At 48.8% G+C, this 22,466-nt stretch overlaps 1 protein-coding gene across 1 annotated transcript in view; it reads left to right on the top strand.

The window, feature by feature from the left end:
• Positions 1–22,466, top strand: part of WWC3 (WWC family member 3) — a 115,982-nt gene that overhangs the window by 15,521 nt on the left and 77,995 nt on the right. Inside the window, exon 2 of the mRNA XM_025857721.2 lies at positions 22,177–22,286. Within this exon, the coding sequence (XP_025713506.1) occupies positions 22,271–22,286 (16 nt within the window). The 5' untranslated portion in view covers positions 22,177–22,270. The remainder of the gene's footprint in view (positions 1–22,176; positions 22,287–22,466) is intronic.

Genomic DNA, 22,466 nt, shown 5'->3' with positions numbered 1-22,466 from the left:
AGAATAGCTTCTTGCATTCACATGTGTATCTGGGGGAGAAGGACAGAGCAGCATTTCCATTTTAAGTGCCACCGCAGTGGCCAGAACCAATAGTTCCTCTTTGAGCAACTCTCAACACTCAGCTCTCTCTTGGAGCTTTCGACATACTTACTTTTAATTTTTAAATACAAATTTGTGTACTTATTATTTATTATGCCTTTAAAATTATAAATATTTTTCTTATGCCATATAGCACCCAGCTCCTTTAAAAATACAAAACACTCTAAAGTTTGATATAGACATGTAACTGATAAAACACACGATTTCCCTGAGTCATTGTCAGCATCTCAGTCTGAAATCTAGGGCCAGCTCAGTAAATATTTGGGATCCAAATTCTGTGTTTCCTTCAGTTGGGCTGATTTTTATCTTGTGTAAAGTGAAGAAACCTGTCACTTTTTTGCCATCTGTTTTGGGGTGCTTGGTAACCACGTTTTCATTGGTTGGAGTGGCTGTCATCCCTTTTTTGCACCAGTGAAAATAACAACCTGGCATGCCACTTTGGGGACAAAGGCTGTTTTTGTCATTTTCAGGGTTATAAAACCATGTGGATTAATCCCAGCCAGGTGGTGGGGAAAGGGGCAAGAGCTAAGCTGGTTCTCCTACCTCCCTGAGCTGCGAGATCAGTTCCTGGAACACTCTCCAAACTCAGAGTAGTTCAGAGACAACTTGGATTGCACGGGAGCTAGTCAGTGTCGCCAGTGAGCTCTTCAGTGATGGTGCCTCTGAGTCTTTCCTCTTTTTGCCATGTGTGGTTTTTTTTTTTTAAGATCTTATTTCTTTATTTATTTGAGAGAGAGAGAGAGAGAGGGAGAGTGAGTGGAGGGAGGAGCAGAGAGAGAGGAACAAGCAGATTCTGCACTGAGCTCGGAGCCCGACACGGGGCTCGATCCCATGACCCCGAGATCACGACCTGAGCCGAAACCAGGAGTGGGATACTTAACTGACTGAGCCACCCAGGCGCCCCTCCCGTGGTCTTCTTCATGTTTCACTGGTGTTTGGTTGCTTTACCTCTCCACCCAGAGTTGAAGAAGGTGCTTTGGTATATTCCAAACTAGGAAAATAAACAAAAAATCGAAATTTTTCCATGAAGCCGACCAATGACATAATGGTACCACAGGCATATGAGTTACTGGAATTGGTTTTATAAAGCAGTTGGCTGGTCATGTTTTCATGTTTGCAAAGCTGGGAGGTTTAAGAAGTGGTTGGGTTTTTTTCCTCACCGAAAATGTGGCCCTACGGTAAAGTTGATACACATTTTTGTGTTTAATGAATGGATTTCAAAGAAACTGAAGTGAAGTTCTTTTTTCCTCCTGTGCAAGTAAAGGTGACAGAAGTGTGACCTTCAGGCCATCGCTCTTTTGATAATTAGGTCTTATACTTGCTAGAAAGATAGGATCAAAGTCAGAACTCTCCAGAAGCAGGAAAAGAAAGTGCTGGAGAAAGTGTCAATTGCAGTGCAGTTTGTTTATAAAGGAGCAAATGAATACTCTGTGCAGTGGTCCCTCATGGTAAGTACCTCCACGCTAGTGGAATTGTGTAATAAAACAGTGTCTCACCATCTCCGATTAGTATTAGTAAAACGAGATTTCTGAAATACCTGCAGTGCACAGGACTGGAGCAGCCTAGGCTTGAAGCCACAGGCATAGTTCTGTTTCCAGGCGGCTCCTCAGGTTTCCTCTGGAATCTCAGACTGCGTGTTGCCATCGACAGTCAGGGGGCCACGTCCTTTTCTGGCTGGCGCCATCTCCAGCCACGGATGGTTAGCCGGCTCAGAGTGAGAGCCGTCTTTCGTGGGGCTGGCCCAGGCCGCAGCTTCAGGCTGTCCTACCCCCTTGGGTCTTAGTTGCTTCCCAAGAGAGCCATTAACATTTGCCCTTATTTCGTGTTCATAATGAGCACACCATGCTCAGTGCTTATCGAGGACACTTCTCCTGTTTGCGTTCGTCTACACAGACTAAACTCCAGGTCCTCCCATTGTTCTGGGGGCCTGATTTTGAATCCACACATTGTCCTGGTTATGGGGCTCTTGAGTGCCTCGTAGCTGTGATTTTGTCACCGCTTTTTATTTCCAAGTGTTACATATCTATTTATATTTAAAAAAAGGCATTGATTTTATTTTTTTTCCAGAAGGATGGAGGGACAGCATGTCATACTCTTTACCCATGATGAGTGTAACATCAGATAAAACCCTGCGGTCTTAGCCACAGAAATTCTCTCATTTCTGTGTTAATTTAGAGTTGTACATTTACATATCCAGTATCCTAACCTGGTGCTTTTCTTTTCTTTTTTAAAGATTTTATTTATTTGACAGAGACACAGCGAGAGAGGGAACACAAGCAGGGGGAGTGGGAGAGGGAGACGCAGGCTTCCCCGCGGAGCGGGGAGCCCGATGCGGGGCTCGATCCCAGGACCCTGGGACCATGACCTGAGCCGAAGGCACACGCTCAACAACTGAGCCATCCACGTGCCCCAGCCTGGTGCTTTTCAATCCTAGATGCCAGATTAACCTGGGGAGCTGTATATTTGTGTATATTGGCATTTACACACACACACACACACACACACACACACACACACACACACACACACACACGGGTCCCCCTTAGGAGATTCTGATCAGCAGGGCCCACGAAGCCCTGTTAACCCATTTTTCTCCCATTTTGAAAGACTGAGGTAGAATTCACATAACATGAAATTAACCACTAACCATTTTAAATGGTTAGGTCTGTGGCATTTAGTACATTCACAGTGTTGTGCAACCACTATATCTATCTAGTTCCAAGATATTTTCACCACCAAAAAGAAAACCTTGTACCCGTTAAGCAGTCACTCCCCATTCCTCCCTCCTTTCAGCCCCAGGCTGCTTTCTGCCTCTATTGTTTGCCAATTCTGGCCATTGCATAGAAATGGGATCACAGAATATATGGTCTTTGGCATCTAGCGGGCTGTTTTCAAGGTTCATCCGTGTTGTAGCACGTGTGGGGGCTTCGTTCCGTTTTATGGCCGAATACCATTTCACTGTACGGAAGGAGCACATTGTGTTTATCCCTTCCTTTGATGATGGACATTTGAGTTGTTTCCACCGTTTGGCTGTTGTGAATAGGGCTGCTGTGAACACACACTACACGTATCTGTTTGAAGGCCTGCTTTCAGTATCGTTGATCATGTACCTGGGATTGGATTTGCTGGGTCATATGGTAATTCTATGTTTAACTTTCTGAGGAGCCACTGAACCATTTTCCATTCCTACCGGCAGTGTAGGAGGGTTCCGGTGTCTCCATGTCCACTTCAGTTCTTGTTGTTTTCTGTTTTTTGTTTGCTTTTTAAAAAAATGGCCATCCTGGGGGCGGAGGGGGGATGCAGTGGTATCTATTGTGGTGGTGGTGTTTTTTTTTAAGATTTTATTTATTTATTTGACAGAGCACAAACAGGGGGAGGGGCAGGCAGAGAGAGAGGGAGATGCAGACTCCCTGCTGAGTAGGGAGCCCGATGCGATGAGGGCTTGGGGCTCCATCCCAGGACCCCAGGATCATGACCTGAGCCGAAGGCAGCCGCTTAAGCCGCTGAGCCACCCAGGCGCCCCCTAGTGTGGTTTTGGTGTGCATTTCTGTGATGATTAATGATAGTATCTTTTCATGTGCTTGTTGGCCATTGGTATACCTTGGAGAAATATCTATTCAAGTCTCTTGCCTGTTTTTACATTGGGTTGTTTGCCTTTTTGTTGTTAAATTTGACAGTTTGTTTCTACATTCTGGATACTGGACCCTTAGCAGACATGACAATTCGCAACTGGTGTCCATTTGTTTTTTACAGTCCTGGTGGGTTTGATGAGCAGCCATGCTCAAGAACCACAGATCTGGACCAGTGATTCTTGAGGCATCCTGCAAGACAGCAAGAAAGCTTTCTAAAAACCAACAAACAAAACCCCTCCAAAATGCAGACCCCTACCCTCAAGCTACCCAGGGGTTCTGATAAGCTCCTCCTCCCCAAAAAACAAATAACTACGTGACAGAGCAGTAGTTAGAGGTGACTGATGACCTGACCAAATGGACAGGTGTCATTAAAACAGAGAATCCAGCGGCTCCATAGAGAATCAGCCAGCATCAGCTCCCTGCTCCCCCTTCGCCAGATTGTTCGGTGTAGGGCATTTGTTCATCATGCTCACGCACGTTGCAGGATGGCCTGGCCCTCCTGAAGTACCAGCACCAAGACTTGCCGTGTTGTTTGGCCTCTCAGGAGGTTACATTTCGTCTGCCTGTTTCTTCTGTGCCAGGGGGCAGGGCACCTCAGCATTTGCATGTAGGCCATGGAGCTGGGCACTTAGTATTTCTTTTCAGTTTCTTCTGATGGACAGAGCACTGTTGGTGCTTCCTTGAAACATCCTTTTAATCATGTTAATGTGGAATGTTGTTTCCACTCTAAAGGAATACATTATCCGCCCGTTTTCCCCCTACCTTGTATACCCTAATTCCACAGGATGGCTGGAGGCTTGGCTCAAAACCGAGAAGGTGTGCTGGTTCTGGGCCAGTTGGTGGAACTTTCTGCTGAAAGAAGTTCTCATCTGATAGATCTGGTAGGAAGCTGGGCATGGGTGGAGAGGGCAGGACCCCCAGGGCTCTGCTTCATAGGAATCTCTTAAGAGAAGATAGTTCCTGCTGATCTGCCAGTGTGTCCTGTGGCACCCTTTGTCACCCTGCTGGGTCCCTTCTTGTTCCCGGGTTCCTAGGAGCTGAGAGCCTGCCGTGTTCTGTGGGCATGGTTCTTCCTTCCTGTACCTTCTGCTCCAGGCTGCCCCCTGCCCTGCTCCTCCCATGTCTCCAGCTGGCCTGAGATGACTTACTTCCATACCAACTTTGGGAAGCACAGAGAAAAAGATCGCCTCAAAGGGATTCGGTGCCATGGAACTGCAGGTGTTTTATTAAATTCCAAGTCAGGGCACAAAAGGTAGTTTTGCTGGGCAGTTTTTATAGGATCCTCCTGTGCTGCGTCGCGTTCAACCTTAGAGGAAGAAGGCAACGAAATCTGTTTTGAATAATCGTCTGGTCAGCCATACATCTCCTGCTTATTAGCACGTGCTCTCTGTACCAGTGTTAAACTTCAGTGACTATTTTAGAACTACTGTCTTCCTGCGGAAAAAGGAGAAGCTGGGCCTGGGGTAAGCCCTGCATTTCACTGTGGACTCCGTGCAGAAGCCTATCCTCGTGAAGCGTAGGGAGCCCACGTAATTGGTTGGCGCTTTCCTTTCTTTCCTTTTTGCCAGACTGTATGCTGTCGGGGGCTTGCCCTCATCGGTCTCCTCGAGCTTTTCCTGCTCGGCAAGTGTGGCAATGCCATGCTCGGGGTGGGTGAAGAAATAATTATTTGATTACAGTTCGAAAGATATCTTCAGTATTCAAGGTGGAATTCTCAGTTCAAAAGGCAGATGCTTGTGAAAATCACTGATCACCCGCTCTCCGGATAGGCTTCCTGACCCTGCTCGCTTCCTGTCTTCCCTCTCCGTGGAGACAGTACACACGCAGTGGGCGGAGGACAGCATGCCTTTGAGCGTCACTTCTACAGAGGGTCTCAACCCAGACTTTACCCCCCCGGTGATCTAAAGAGCATTTAAAAGCTGCTGTTCCTCATGCTCTACCACAAGTCAATTAAGTCCAACTTCTTGGGTAAATCCAAATGTCCTCGAGGATTCCAGTTGCCGCCAGGGTGCAGATCCACTTTCTCACGGGCTCCCTCCTGTTCACAGTGGTGAGGGAGTATTCGTTGATGATTTCAACCCCTCTGTGAAACTTGGGCCGCTTAAGCCTTGATCTTGGAAACCAGAAACATTGAGGTTTGTAAAAGGGAAAGAAAGGTAGAAGAGCTACAGATGCTATTGTATTATTGTTTTGGAGCAGTGAGAGGGGGGATAAGGATTTGATGTTCTGCTGACCATAAAAATAATTTAAGTTCATGTTGAATCGCTTCCTCCTCGAAGTTTCCGGAGCACTCTCTGCCCCCAGCATCGAGGGAATTTGTCAGGTTGTGGCCGTTTGTTATTTATTTGCTCCCGGCTGAGATGAAGTCCTTGAGGAAACTCCTGGCACCTAGCATCTCAGATAGCTTTCGTGCAGTGAATATTTAAACAAATGAATAGCCCTTTACTGTCTCCACACAGCTTGTCCTAGGGTGTGGGGTCCCCAGGTTCTCTCATCCTTAGCCAACGTTACATCCCTGAGACGGTGAGCATCATCTCTACCAAGCTCTGTGTCTGCCTCTGCTTGGCAGGAGCCCCTCGTGCATGCCCTGTTCGCCCGACTGTTCTCCGGAGAGGGTTTTCCCACCTTTGCGCCTCACCTTGGTGCAGTGATTACAGATGCAAACACCCACCAGGGCTGGGATCCCAACCAAATGGCCAGATGTCGGAGGCGACCGCGAGCGGTGGGGAGTGTGGCAAGCTAGCGAGTGGTCCCTTCAACAGGGATGGCCCTCACCGGCTTTAGTCATCTTTTCTCTTTGGGGACTGTGATCCCTGTGTGCCAGTTCTTTGATGTTCGAGAAGTTAGAAATTCAGGTGTTTGAAATGAGATCTTCTGAGTTTAAATGTTGGCAACCCGAGGGGGTTTTGGTAAAACACTCTGAGGGCCAGTGCTGCAGACCAGACAGAGCATGTCTGCAGGCCCCGTTGGCCCCCGGCGGCTTTGCAGTCATGCGCTTCCAGCTCTCGCTGCCTGGCTTGCCCTTGTCCTAGCCAGAGGAGCGGGAACCCGAGAGGAGTGCACTGGTGGCCACACTTGTCTGGAGGGATCATGGGAAGAGGAGGGGAGACTGGGCTATGTGGGATTCTGGTAAACTCTCCCTTTAAAAAAATGATTTATTTGTATAAATGCACCATAATTCAGTCCAGCCCTCTCCCTACAATTACTGCTGTGCTCGGGTGTCTTCTCTAGTGATTTTTGTTTTCGTAAACAAAGGGACCAAAACGTGATCATATGTTAACTAATTTTATAGCCACTCTTTCTCCCTGAACAATAACCAGAGCATTTCCAAGTTACTACAGTGTGTTAATTTTTTTTTTTTAAGGTGTATTTATTCGAGAGAGAGAGTGCGTGTGCATGCGAGCTGGGGGAGGGGCAGAGGGAGAGGGAAAGAGGGATTCCTCAGGCAGACTCCCCGCTGAGCGTGGAGCCCGATGTGGGGCTCGATCCCAGGATCCTGAGACTATGACCTGAGCCAAAGTCAGGAGTTGGTGCTTAACTGACTGAGCCACCCAGGCGCCCCTATTACAGTGTGTTATTAAACACACTTTAAAATTATCCCAGGTAGAACTCCCAGGGACAGGAATGCTGTTTTGGTTTTTGCTCCCTCCATCCACAGCACCTAAGCGAACTCTGGTATGTAGTAGGTACTCAGTGAATAACCCCTGAATGATTGCTGGTGTGCAGTAACTCATTGGGTCCTGTTCTTATTGTTGGCCATTTGGCTTGTTTCCTTTTTTCCTGTTACTGTACACAGTACTGCGATGCACCTCTTTACACATTAAGCTCTTCACACATGTCAGGTAATTTTCATAGGTGGTACTATTGACATGACGGGCTGGGTCACTCTTTGTGGTGGCGGCTGCCCGGTACATTGTAGGTTGTTTAGCAGCGTCCCTGGCCTCTGCCCAGTCCGTGCCAGTAGAACGTCCCCTGCACAGTTGTGACAACCCAGAATGTCTCCAGACACTGCCCGGTGTCCCTGGGAGGCAAAAGTGGCTCCTGGCTGAGTGCCGTTGTGCTAGTGCGACTGGCGAAGCAAAGAGTCAACGGATTTTAAGATTTTGAACCTTAAAATATATGCTGCTCGGAAAACATATTTCAGCAAACTATTGTTTGCTGCCTTTCTCCACTCCCTTGTTTTACCCAGTCTCCTTCCCCTGAGAGAGCGGTGTCTTCCCCCTGCCCTTTGACCCGAGCAGTGCTGTCTGATAGAACCTTTCGTGATGATGGAAGTGGTCAGCTTCTGCCCTGTCTGGGATCGTAGCCACTGGCCACCTGTGGTTCTTGAGGACTTGAAATGTGGCTAGTAACAACGGAAGGATGAAGTTCTAATTTTATTTAATTTTAATTTATTTAATACTAAATAGCCATGTGCCGCTCGCTCGTGGCTGCCACAGTGGACAGTGCAGGAAAACCTCTCTCTGGCACCCCAAATAACCCACCCTTTCTCAGTGTGGCCGGGCTGAAAATCAAATCAATAACAAGTTTTGAGGCAACTTCTCTGTGGTCGGTGTGTGGTTACTGTTGAGTTCGGCTCCCACTTTCCTTATGTTCCAGCCTCCTGGTTAGGGAAGCCATCTAAAGAAATAAAGCCTGATTAAGATATGAAGGAACTGGGCTGCCCTTTGGCCCCCTAAGCCTGCCTGCAATGTGCTTGCCTATGAATCCTGATGGACCTGGTTTGGGAATTCTGGCTTACAGTTCCCCTTGACTCATACTATTCACTTCCTCCTTTTGCAGATCTTTCCAAGCCCACTGGCCTATATAGATGGGTTCTTCATCTGTCCACCCCTCCCTTTCTTCCTCCTTCCATCCCTCTGTCCACTCATCTGTCCCTCCACCCCCTGTCCATCCTTCTATTCATGCTTTTCTATGCATCCATCCCTCTTCCCATCCATCCGTTTTTCCATCCATCCATCCATGCTTCCATCGACCCCCATCCAACTATTTATCCATCTCTCCATCCCTCCCTCCATTTCTTTGTCCATCCTTCATTCCACCCCTCCAGCTTTCCCTCTCTCCCTTCATCCATCTGAGCACAGTGCACTCCTGCTATAGGGCCAGGGTCTGTGCTAGGTACTAGGGAGGCAAGACCCATGTGATCCTTGACTTTGTGGTGTACACAGACTAACGGGGGCGCCTGAAGACACTCGTCCTTCAATGAGGATTCAGAAAGAGCAGAGTGTTGGGAGCAAGGTTGCCTGGGCTTGCGGTGAGGTAGCCTCTCCAGGGAAAGGGCGCTGCCGATGCTCGGAGTGAGAAGATGAGTTAAGGTCATTTCAAGTTTAGAGCATTGGGCTGGTTTTGGTGAGGATAACAAAGACCAGAGGCCTGTGTCCCTGCAGTCTCAGTCTCTGTGATTGGGTTGTCGGGCCATAATGTCTGAAAGCCCCTTGGTCTTCCTGTCTTCCTTGGTTTCTGGTCCTGAGAATAACTCGTGTCCCCTCTGAGACCACGAAGCGGACTTCAGGCACACAAGGTTTGCTTCAGCAAAAGGAACTCGCTGTCGGGTCCTGGTAGGCAGTGTTCCGGGGCTCTGAGGGCCCCCGGGCAGTTCTGCGCGTGTGATTAAGCAGGCCCGATTTACTTTAACTGTGCTCTTCGCCCGCAGGACTGAACTGTGAGATGGGCTCGGGCTCCAGGTGCTCGTGGCCTGGTCTTGGAGATGTGCATCCACAGGTTTGACAGAACAAGTGTATTTCAGAACAAGAGCCAGTTACTTGTTCTAAGTGTTGCTTCCTGTTTTGAAGACAGCCGGCTGCTGTGCTTTTGTGTAAGTGGCCAGTCCTGCCCAGCTCTCCTGGCCAGTGCCCCACGTGGGGATGTGTGTCCGCCCAGAGACGAGCCCAGGGCACCGCCGCTGCTGTCCCTGTTGTTGGCAGGGCCGAAGGGACGATTCCGCAGGCTTCCTGGTGGTGGTTTTAAAGCTGGGAGGAAGCCTTGGAGCGGGCCCGGAGTGTGTCCTCCGAGGGAACTGACTCCAATCCAGTGCGCCCAGCTGTAGGGGCTCGCCCAGGGCTCCCCGGGCCGGCGCGCGCGTCCCCGCGCTTGTACTTGTGGACATGAAGGGTCCTCCGGAGGCGTTAGGGGGCAGAGGTTTCAGCCAGGGTGGCAGGGGCATGCGAGGAAGAGGCACTGGAGCTGGCGAGCTTGGGGTGACGTGCCCTGGCTCGGGTCCAAGTGGAGTCACATTTCAAGTAGTTGTTATAACGCGGCGTATTTACTCTGTGCTTCCAGGTGGGGAAACTCGAGCTTCTGTTCCGTTCTGACGGAGAGAATTTGGGGTTCACTATGAAGCCATTTCATGGGGCTGCTCAAGTCTTGCTGCTCGCAGTCCTGCTCTGAGCACTTTTTTTTTTTTTTTTTACAATTCTTGCAGCTCGAAATTGGGCAAAATGACGGATTCCCGACTGCAGCCCCTGCTGTTTAGGGGGTAGCCTCTTGCGGTACAGGCCGTCCTGACCCCAGCTCGGGAACTCCTGGGCTGCCTCACTCAGTCACGGGCTCACCGGCCCGTGCCTTGGGCCCCCGGCTAGGGATGCTCTCAGGGCAGCAGCGACCTGTTCCCGCCTCTTTGGAGAGTAGCGGGGCGGGGCTGGGGGGGGCGGCCCTGTCCTTGTAAAAAGCTTCCCACCGCTAACAAATGACCCCTTGGATGGGTGTGCGCGACAGACCTCAAACGCAGCACCTTCCCGATGTGACTTCTGAGGGACCCCGGCAAGGTCACGGGAGCGAACGGCGGCGGTGGCAGAGTAGTGCCGGTGTCCCTGTTCCTCTCCCTGTAGACCACGGCCCCCCGGCCAAGGTCCTGTCCCTGTCGCTTCTCCCCTGGCCCCACGCTCCTCCGGCTTCATCGTTTTCTGCCTACCCCTCCGGGCCCTCCACCTGCGGTCCACGTTCTCTGCAGCCCAAGGGATCTTTCCACACAGCTGATCTGATGATGGCCTGCGTGCCCCTCCTCCACTCCTCCTGACTTGGCACCGCCTACAGACTGCAGCCCTGCTTTGTCAGGCCTGCCTGCGCCTTCTTGGGGAGGCTTCCGTTTGCCACACCCGCCCTTGCTACATCTGCCGGGGGCCAGGGCAGGTCCCTGGTTCCTCTGGCACCGGCCTCCGGCCTCCGTGGCTCTAGCAGCCTCCTGTGCCCTCCCCAGGTAGGTCAGAAGCCGCCTAGGGCTCCTCTCTCGGGCTTTGAACCTACCGCTGGCTGGTGAATCTGGCCCTTCCCCCAGGAGCTGCACTCTCTACCTCTCTACCTGCACTCTACCTGCCTCTTCCCCCTGGGTGGGGAGCCTTGGGAACCGGGATCCTGAAACTGGACTGCCCGGACTGGCAACATTTCGCATACATCTGAGGGCAGCGTTCTGGGTGTCTATGTAGGCACATTTTTCTAGGGAGGAGACCAATGGCTTGCTTATCTCAGATTCCCAAGGAGCTCCAAGACCTGAAAGACCCACCGTCTCTGAGAACTTAAGTATTCTCTGCAGCCTCACCTGGCCTGTGTTTCTTCATAGGAGCTTGATGGATGACTGAATGTCTTAGATGTTCAGGCATTTTCCCCTTTGCTTTTGTTCGTGGATTCAGTTGGTGATATATGCAAAGATGCATTTAGAAAAAGAATGGAATTCTCATGCCAAAAAGAAAACAGATTGCAGAAAAGTTGGCTGTTTTGGGTGGGGGGAGAGGTAATTAGTGCAAAAAAGGATGCACGATAAAATCCTTTTGCTCTTAAAAGCCTGGCGCAGGACCTTTGCAGCTGGGAACAATGCAAAGGGGTGAGCTTGATGTGGGCGCGATTTGCAAAGCTGAAATCGAGACCACAGAGCCCAGAGGACTGTGACGTCACCACTGTGTGCCGCTTGTCTGAACTGAGGGCCAGGACCCTCCCTGGTCGCCTCCCCCTGTGATGCTATTTCCAAAGAATGTTATTGTTGGGCCTCCCAGCTCTCCTCGGCCTGTGAGGTTTTCCTCTCCCATTTCAGTTGAATTTACTTCTTCCGTCAATTGTTACTATTTCTTTCTTTTTTTCCCCCCCCAAATCCTTCCTTAAAACCTCCCCTTTTGATTTTTAAATATCCCTTCCTGTCAGTTGTATTTGGTACGAAGGTAAGCATCAAGCTTCTGTAACAGTATATTTTGTTTTTTAAAGGAGTAAGTTTCCTCCTCTAGCCTTTTTGTCCATATTAAAAAGAAGGTGGTCATTCACCTCCATGGCTCCCATCGGAGTCGTCGTCACTAGAAGTTTGTCAGGAGAGTAAGGGAGATAAAAATTATTTCGAAGTGGACTGTGGTGCATACATGCTTACAGACACACCTTGGGTTGGGTTCCAGAACACTGCAGTAAAGCGATTATCACTAATAAAGTGAGCCAAATGAGCTTCCTGGTTTCTCAGTGCATATAAAAGTTATATTTATACTCTACTGTAGTCTTTTAAGTGTGCAGTAGTATGATGTCTAAAAAACAGTGTACATACCTGAATTATAATATACTTTATTGCTGAAAAATGCTAGCTGTCATCTGAGCCTTCAGTGAGTTGTGATCACGGACCACAGATCACGGTAACAAATATAATAATGAAAAAGTTGGAAATAATTGCGAGAATTACCAAAATGTGACAGAGGCGTGAAGTGAGCAAATACTGTTAGAGAAAATGTGCCAACAGACTTATTCTGTGCAGGGTTGCCACAAACCTTCAATCTGTAAAAAACACAGTATTCGCGAAGCGCAATAAAAGGAGGTATACCTGTATTCTGACGGCATCTTTATTTCTAGCGTTTTCCCCCCAGAAATGGTGGTTGCTGCCTGATCTGCTCTTGGAGCCCTTTCGGTTTTGCTTGGAATCCCTCCGAGCCCAGTGGGCACGCAGGGAGCCAGCTGGTGACCCTCAAGGGCTTCTTCCCAGGGCCGGGACTGGTCTGGCCACGTCTTAGGTGCACACCCCTGAGTTCAGTTTCCTCCTAGGTGAAATGGGGGTGATGATAATGGACTCATCTCTTAAAATTGTGCTGATTAAAGGAGGTTCTGCCTCTGTGGCCAGAGCGCACTGTGTGGGTTGGCCCCGGGGCTGGTGGGTGTGGCTGCACACTTGCAGTTGTGTCTGCAAGATGCACAAGGAGGTAGGCGGTGCCCTACCCCCCAAGCGCTTAATGTAGCCTTTTGTCCATATTAAAAAGAAGGTGGTCATTCACCTCCATAGCTGTACTCCCATCAGAGTCTTCATCACTAGAAGTTTGTCAGGAGAGTAAGGGAGATAAAAATTATTTCGAAGTGGACTGGGGTGCATACATGCTTACAGACACACCTTGGGTTGGGTTCAGGAACACTGCGGTAAAGCGATTATCACTAACCTCGAAGTGTGTCCCGGAGCATTGCCTTTCCAGGCCCTGCCGACTGCTGCAGAAAGGCAGGACACTGTTCTGTAGCACACGCACAACCAAAAGAAAAGTCTTATAACATGTGCCATGCCACCCCCACGAGGTGTCATGTGCTTTCCTATTTTCTTTTTAAACTAAAACACTGATTGGGACCTACTCAGTGGATTTCACCGCTCACTAATGGGTCATGACTGTAGCATGAGTGCCCGATCCGGAGTAATGTGACGAACGCGTGCAGAGGATCGGAAATGATTAGCTTAGACAATGTGTCAGCATGTGTCCAGCCATTTGGAGGACGTTCTGGGACATTGATGAGCCATAACTTGGAATTTGTGGATCAGAAGTGCCAGATGCGTGTGACAACTTAAGGTGAGATGACAATGAAGTGTTTCCAGAGTGTTTCATAGGACTCAGAATCCCGAAGTTGTTTCTTCCCCACTGTAAATGACCTTTAGTGAGGTGTAATTTATATACCACAAACTTCACCCATTTCAGTGTTGTGCGATGCATTTTAGTAAATGTATACAGCTGTATGAGCATCACTGAGTTGGTTTTCGAATATTCCCATCTCCCATTGTTCCCCACCCCCAGCATGTGCCCCTTTCCTGCTGCAGTCCCTCAAAGTCACGGATCTGCTTTCTGTCTGTGTGTGTATTTTGGAATGCCTGCTTTTCTGGTTCCTCTTTGGAAAAGACAGATTCCAGAAGTCAGACTCTCCTGGAAGTCGTCATTTGTCCACCCTCCCTGCTGAGACCTGCCGGGGCTGGGTTTCTCCCCTGTGACCAGCCGCCTGGTCTAGAGCCCAGGGGAGGACCAGCTCGGGTCCGTCTGCAGGAGTTGGGCACCGAGGGCTGGTCTGTGTGGGCATGGGGTGGGCGCGTGGGCTTTCGAGGCAGCCGGGGAATATTGGAGGACCCAGAGCTGACTTTGGGTCTACCTGTGAGGGCCCCTCAGTCTGCACTGGCTCCCCTCAGCTAGTGCCATGGGTCCAGGATGCCATTTCTAACTCGACAAGCCCGCAATTCCTATTGCGCTAGTAAACAGATCCTGAGCACCTGTTACTCCCATCCCCAAGAGGAAGAGATGCATCCGCCATGCTGCAGCCCACTCCCTTGGATCCAGTCTCTCTGGCCTCAGATCTGCGCACCTGCCCCTGAGCGTATTCTGTCGAGGCAGAGACATCTAAAAATAGCTCTAGAGCTACCATAGACATACATGTGGTGGCAGACTGCCTTCACCATTGACCAGGTCAAGTCTGTGACTCCCGCTGTGTGTGTGCAGTTGTGGCACCTATGGGACACCCCCTGGAGCTCCGTGGGGCAGGTCAGAGTGGGAGGAGATGCCGTTCTTGTCCGGAAGGAACAGACACACTTGGGAAGAGAGGCTGTGTGAACAAATAAGCACGGTCTGCTTATAGTTTTAATAGATGTCCCAGGAGGAGAGAGAAAGTGCTCAGGCTGGCCACAGAAAGGGCAGCTTACTTCCCGCTGGGATGGGGCTGGGTCTGGACAGGAGGCATCTGGGCCACGTGTTGGGAGACGCACTGGGATTTGAATAGGATGGGGATGGGAGGGAAGCATGGCAAAGGGAAAGAACAATCCAAGTTGGGGAAGAGCATTTCCCGAGGGTTCGGAGAATGCAGGGGGACAGCGAGGGGCCGGAGGGAAGCAAAGAGTTCCCTGCATGAGGTTTTGTGGTCTTAGAAACCTTGGAAATCTCTCAAGATCCCCACTAGGGGCTTATGGAAGATGGCTTTTCAGGCTCAATACTTCTTAAGGGCTCTCAGTCTCAGTGGGTGGGTTTTGCTGTGATCTTTCATAGAACCAGACGATGACAGAGTGAGGCGAGACCCTGGAGCTGTGCTGTCCAGCCCCGTAGCCACAGCCACGTGGGCGATTGCACACGTCCGTCATCGCGAGCCCAAAATGAGGTGGGCTCTGAGTGCAAAACGTAGACTTTGTAGGAAAAAAAAGTGAAATATCTGTTTATAATCTTTATAACCATTGCATGTTAAGTTGATGTGACGTGTTAGATTCCATGTTAAGTTGATGTCCCTATTCCAGCAAGCTGTAAAGCTCACGGGGAGCCAGGTAGGTCAGAAGAGTTGAAGGGAAGTCATTATAATTTCTTGAGGATTGGTTTGGAACAGAAATGGAAACATTGGTATCCCCTCTGAATAGCATATTAAAAACAAGCACGAGTTGGAAATATAAAGATGATCTTGTTCCAGGAGACTGGAACGGGCAGTATACAGGTGCCCTAGGGTCATCCTGGTCTCCCTTTTGGTAAGGAAAATACGCGAAGGATCTGTGGTTAACCTTTTCTCTCCGCCTTCCCCTTCTGCTGCCCTCCTCCACTTTTCTGCACTTTGGTGTAGTTGCTGTCAGAGATTCCAGCGCCCTGAGCCTGGCCGGGAGGGAGGGCACAATCTTGGAGGCACTGGATCGCTACGCACAGCCCTCCCCAGTGGCAGGCTGTGGTTGGCCGGATGGTGGCCTCCCAAGATGTCCACGTCCTCATCCCCGGAAACCAGGACTGTGTTACCTGACGTGGCAAAAAGAGACTTTGCAGGTGTGAACAAGTTAGGGATCTTGCGGGGGGGGGGGGGGGGGGGGGAATTATCCCAGCTATCTGGTTGGGCCCAGTGTAATCACAGGGGTCTCTGTAAGTGGGAGAGGGAAAACCAGAGAGATGGCATCCTGAGAAAGACTCGACTGGCCGTGGCGAACTTCGAAGATGGAGGAAGCTGGAAAAGCCAAGAGAATACATTTCCTCCCTAGAGCCTCCAGAGGGGATGCAGCCTGCCTGACACTTTGGTTTTAGTTCTGTGAAACCCGGCGGCACTTGTGATCTCCAGGACTGGAAGATAATACATTTGTGTTGTTTAAAGCCTCCAAGTTTGTTGAGATTTGTTACAGCAGCAAAAGGACACAAATGGAGTCTGAAGCAGGTCTCCTGGAGAACTGAGGGGGAGGCGGGCAGGGGAGTGGACGGAGCTGGCTCCGCGCTGTGACGCCCACGCCCGGCTAGCACGACCCTGGCAGGTTTGCTCGCTCATCCCCATTTTGAAGATTGGGAAACGGAGGCCCAGGGAGAAACAGAATGACTCATCCAGGGTTTCGCGGCAATAAATGGCTCTCTTGGAGCCGGCACTGACTGAGATGGTCCAGAGCCGCAAGCCCTGCAGGACGTGACAGGCAAATGGACGCAAGAAGAAGCCAGCATCGGTGCCATCCGTCATTCTCTCCCTTCTCGTGGACCAACTCCGGAAAGATTGGCCCGCAGAACGTGTTCATTACCTCTGCTGAGGCCAAGGAGAGCCGTTCATTAAGGGGAGACTCTGCAGTGGGAATCTCTCTGAGGGGGCTTGAGAGCGCCTCTCCTGGCTGGGGTTGCTCGGATCAGGGGACGGGGTGGGGGGACTGGTGAGAGCTGGCCACCGCGAGCGCACGCTTTGAAGCATGGGGACAGTGGGTACCCCGCTTCTCAGTTCATCGCTTACCATGTTTCCCTGCTCCCCCGCATTCTGAGAATGCTGTTAACTTACCCTCTACTCCCTACCAACGTGTTCCTTGAGAGTAAAGCACGATTGTGCCATAGAGTTTATTCTGAGCGCCCAAGCAAGTGCATTGAAGATATCCCCAGAGGGTAATGAAAAAGCCATCTCTTACCTCACCGGTAGGAGTGCATGCTGAGGGTAATGCACTTCGGCCGTTTATATCAAGTGCTTACTGTCAGCTCATATTCATTCTTCACAGTAAAGAGCAGAGAATTGGAACGTACCTAACGAGATGACCCAAGGTCCCTGGTAAATGAATTAGGGTTTACTGCAAATGATGGAAGATGCCAACGTGATGGAAAGTGGCGCTGACAAGGAGGTGAAGGGCACGGGGAAATAGGCAAATGAAAAAATCAGCGTATGAAATTGTATGTAGCATGACTTCTGCTGTGGAAAAATGAGCTGTAGGACAAAGAAGAAGGGAAAACAAATGAAAACATGAATCCAGGGCTTCTGAGTTTTAGGTGATTTCATTTCCTGTTCCTTATACTTTCCTGTGAGGGTTCTGCATTGAATCTGAGATACGGAGAAAAGAGCTTCATATTCTTCAACCTTGAAAATTTACTTCTTGAACCCTTTCGAGGAAAATAATTATAAATACAGATTATGAGCTTTAAAATAAGCAGAGATGTTTCTTTCATCACAGTTTTAAAGATTGGGGTATGATTCACATATAACATGGAACTCACCATTTATTTATTTATTTTATTTATTTTTTAAAAGATTTTATTTATGTATTTGACAGAGAGACAGCTAGAGAGGGAACACAAGCAGGGGGAGTGGGAGAGGGAGAGGGAGAAGCAGGCTTCCTGCCGAGCAGGGAGCCCGATGCGGGGCTCGATCCCAGGACCCCGGGATCATGACCTGAGCTGAAGGCAGACGCTTAACGACTAAGCCACCCAGGCGCCCCAGTGGAACTCACCATTTAAAGCATACAGTTTATTAGTTTTCTGTATATTCACATTGGGCAACCACCACCACTGTCTCACTTCAGAACATGTTTATCACTCCTGACAGAAGCCCTGTACCTATTACTAGTCACCCCCATCACCTCTCCCCCAGCCCCTGGCAACCACTGATCCACTTTCTGTCTCAGTGGATTTGCCTAATCTGGGCACTTCTTATAGATGGATCCACACAACACAAAGGCCTTCTGTGCCTGGCTTCTTTCATCTGGTGCAACGACTTCAGGGTCTATCCACGTTGTAGCATGTGTCAGTACTCCGTTCTTTTTTTAATGGTTGTATAAGATGCCAGGTGATGTTTACAGAGAATTTATAACAAGGGAGGCAGAATATTTAGGCTGTAATGTTAGGCCATCTCCAGGAATTTTGGGAGAGACTCAAGGTATGAATTAATAAGTATACATGTTACAAAGTTAAGTGGAAAAGGCAGGATAAAACATTGTATATACTGTGCGATCATGCCTATGTCAGAAAAAACAAACAAACAAAAGAACACAGAAGAAAGTTGGAGGAAAACACACCAAAATAGGAATAATGGTTGTATTTGAGTGGTGGTATGAATGGACATTTTTCTCCTATGTAGGTGTAGTTCCTAAACCCTTTGTAATGGAAACAAAAATGCCCAAGTCTGTGAGTCTGCGGTGGGGAAGGAGTTAGTTGGAAAAATCTAACATTAAGTTTCTGGAGAGATGAGAACTTAGGAACTTGGGCCGGCATACTTGTGAGTGGAGACAGAACCTTGGGCTTGCCTTGGGGAGGACTCGGAACACTGGCCCAGGGCTTTGCCCTGACTGGCCCTTGGTGCTGGGCTCTTGCAGAAGAACCACATGCTCTTGAGGAAGAGCCATTGGACATCAGGGTCTCCACCTAGTTGGAAGGATGACCACTAGCAGCATGAGGGGTCACAAGATTGTCCGGGAGGAAGTCCCCCACCGTGCCGAGGGTCCTGGTTGTCTCTGGCCATGGATGAGATCGCGCCCAGGTGGCTTCCGGCCTCAGCCTGACATGCAGGACCCATGCTTTTTAGCCAACAATGGCCAGAAAGCACTCCTTGCTGAAAAACTAATACCAAAAGAACTCCACTGTTCCAGACTCCCAGACCTTGCCCTTCTGACAATGAAAGGGAACCAGGTTACTCAGCTCTCCTCATTGTAGCAGTGTGATCAAATACATTTGAAAACTGAACAACTCATCTGAAGCACTTTACTCATCACTGAAGTAATGTTACTCACCAACACCTTTCTTGGGAAAAAAACATCATTTTGGTATTGGTCCAGTTTCAGATGTTCATGGAGGCATGTGCTGTGCAACAGAAAACCATGAAGTCTTTGTCCCGTAAACATTTTGGAATGATAATTAGGACAATAAATTTAGACATTCTCAATGCTGTTATTGAAAGTCATGCCAAAATGTGTCTATATGCGATGAAGTTGCAGCTGTCTGGAAATCGGGAGGGTGTGTCATCCTCATAGATAGATGAATCAGAAGAGCAGTGTAGATGTTTATTTTAATGTTCTTAAATAGGACGAAGAAACTTTCTCTGCATTTCACTGCCTCCTAGTAGAGGACAGCCTGGATCATCACCACAAATGTCCACTACAGTATCTGATAAAATGGGAAAGGGATGTGAGGGCTTAGTATTTATTGGTTACCTATTGCTGCATCACAAATTAAACTCTGAAAGCTAGTGCCTCCAAATGACAGCGAGCGCATGATTTCTGTCGCACAGGAATTCAGAAGTTTATCTGGGTGGGCCTTGCTTGGGTCTCATGAGGTGTTGTGGTCAAGATCCTGCCTGTGGCTGCAGTCATCTGAAGGCTTGACTGGGGCTGGTGGATCCACTCTCGAGGTGGTTTATTCAGGTGGCTGGCAAGTTGGTGCTGGCTGTTGGCAGGAGACCTCCGTTCTTCTCCGTTTGGGTCTCTTCACTGGGCTGCTTGAGTGGGCTCACAACATGGCTGCTGGTTTCCCCCAGAGCCGGCAATCTGAGAGAACATGGTGGAAGCACAGTGTCTTTTATGACTCCCACCTCGGAGGTCACACACTCATTTCCACGGTATCCTGTTGGTCGCACAGCTCCACCCTATGCAGCGGGGGAGGGGAGCACATGAGGCCATGAACAGCAGGAGGCAGGAAGCATTGGGAGCCATTTTAGAAGCTGGCCGTCATGGGTGTCCTGCCGCAGGTGTGCGTGTTTCACAGTGCGATGGGTGAAGCCAGGGAGTAGGTTTATGTGCTTCTCCTTGCTGTTCGATGGCCCCTTTGCTGCATTCTGCCTGCCCAAGGGACCCCTGTCTTTGCCTTCTAGCTTACCACTTCTGTCTTTTGGGAGTTGGAAACTTCCATTATTGAGCCTGTTGAGACTACTTACTGTCAGGTGAGTAGATGGGCTCAAAGTGTGGGCCCTGTGGATCGATGAGACCCACAGTGAGGACTCGGTAACTTCTCTGTGGGTGCAGAGAGACCTTGCTTCTGACGTGAGCTGGACTGTGAGAGGCGTGCCTCCTCATCGGCTAGCTTTGTAGTACTGATTCTGTGGATGACTGTACAAACTCCATGCTTTGTTTGGAAAGAAAGTGGAATCCGAGACATACAGATTCTGTATCAAGCCACAATAAAATTCACCGAGACAGTAGATGTGTCATTTTGTTTATTTTTAGAACAAGTATGGAAGTGTTATTATAATTACCTGCATTGTTTATTGGATCGAAAAATGAAAATAGGAACTTAAGATAGTTTTAGGACAGTTCTTTTTTTTTTTTTTAACATTTTTATTTATTTTTTTTGACAGAGAGACAGCTAGAGAGGGAACACAAGCAGAGGGAGTGGGAGAGGGGGAAGGAAGCAGGCTCCCCGCGATGTGGGGCTCGATCCCAGGATCCTGGGGTCATGAACTGAGCCGAAGGCAGACGCTTAACGACTGAGCCACCCAGGCGCCTCTAGTTTTATAGCAGTTCTGAATTAATGAAGTGAATTGGGCTCCATAGTGCTGTAAGGTCAGGTTTCCCACCTCTATTTGTTGATGAAATGAGATCATAGATGTGAACTTGCTTAGAATGTACCAGTGCTTGGGCATTTTTCTCTAATCTTATATGTGACTCTAGAATGGCAGAGATGTGCTCAGGACTCCATTTATCTTAAAGTAGCATTGTTTTTGTTGTGGTTTGGTCCCCTTCGGGACTGGAATCATGCACAATACCCTGCTGTTACTTGCTTGACTAGGAACGCGCCACCATCACGCCATTCCGGGCCTGCAGGGGAATCGTGCTGTGGACGTTGGTGTTGCGGGATGGTGGGACAGACGGCATGCCCAAGGCTCATCCTGTGATGTTGTGCACTTTTGAGTGCCTTGTATTTGGCAGGCTGTCTGTGGCGGATTTTACCTTCTGTATTTTTCTGTTTTGATATTGACTCTAACATCTTAAAACTATGTGTAAAATGAAGACGAATTACAATCTATGCCACTCTGATGGTGTTTATCGGTTTCCTAAATGCTACTGGGAGACACAGAGCCTGGTTGTCTAACCAGTTTGGGGAAATAACATGTTCAGAATTCATACTGGTCTTGTGAGGTTTGGCTTCTGGTTGCGGTATCTCACCTTCCTGGGGCCAGGGACTTGAACAGAAGATGTGGGAGGATTGAGTTAGTGAAATTTAGGTTATCGGATTCCCATGCATACCAGTCAGTGTGCATTTATAGAGACAGTCGAGGAGATAGCTGCCCAGACGCAGACAATTACAAGGCGTGGCCTATTTTATACAACAGCTGTCTTGTCAATCAATGTGATCATGGTATGTGGGGGAGGGGGCGGTTCTCCCTTTATCTGGGAGAAACCCTTTATCGATCTATGTCAAGCCAAGGTTTCCTTAGCTACATTTACTTCAAAGAGAGAGGTCTGTAGACAATGTGCTTTTGTTGTTTTTCTCCAGAAAACAAAAAGGACCCTTTGCAGTTTCCGACTCTTACTGTCTAAGGACCACAGGCAGTGTGGAGTAGGTATCTCCTTGAATCGGTGCCAGCTTTGCTGGGCTTTTTGCATTTGGTCAGGGGGTAATGTTTAACTCCTTAACTGATGACCTCTGGTAGATGAAACTTAACCAATACGTTTTAGATAGATTTAAGCTGTCATGTACGGAAACATTTGGGGGGGGGCATTTGTAAGGGAATGAGAACAAAACACGGGTGTTCTGTTGCCATCACCTCATTAAGCATAGGAGGAAGATGCTGGTTTGACCTGTTTTGTAACTGTCCATATCGATTTTCGCTGCTATTTAAAGTTGCACTTTGAGATAGGAATGCTTTTAACTGCGAGTGTACTGATATTGTTGCTGAATATTATTCACGCAAAGCCAGTGAATTAATTTCCCAACTAAATAGTTGGAGCAGAAGCAGTCAATTAGATGAGATAATACCTAATTTTGTATTAAGACCTAATTCTAGAGTCGATTCAGCAAACTTAACGAAATTGACCTTTCAGATTTGCTTTTCTAATTTTATTTTGCAGGATAACAAAGCCATTGACCTTTGCCGATTGTGTTGGGGATGAACTTCCTTTAGGATGGGAGACTGTATACGATAAACAAATTGGAATTTATTACATGGACCACATAAATAGTAAGTAGACTCCCACATTTGAGTTATTATATGTGAGTGAGTTAAGAACTCTCTTTGTAGAGCTGAGGCAGTCGTTACTATCCAATGCAGCATTAAGCTGGATTTTAAAAATGTGACCTGAGGTTGTCGTTTGTGGAGTTCTTCAAAAAGTGAAGCCGTTGTCTGGCTGCTCTGCTTGTG

Source organism: Callorhinus ursinus, unplaced genomic scaffold (genome assembly GCF_003265705.2).
Source record: "Callorhinus ursinus isolate GAN/ISIS: 27379988/994484 unplaced genomic scaffold, GSC_fseal_2.0 scaffold16, whole genome shotgun sequence".
Classification (NCBI taxonomy): domain Eukaryota; kingdom Metazoa; phylum Chordata; class Mammalia; order Carnivora; family Otariidae; genus Callorhinus; species Callorhinus ursinus.
The sequence above is the reverse complement of the archived record's forward strand: the minus strand, read 5'-3'. Positions and strand labels throughout refer to the sequence as shown.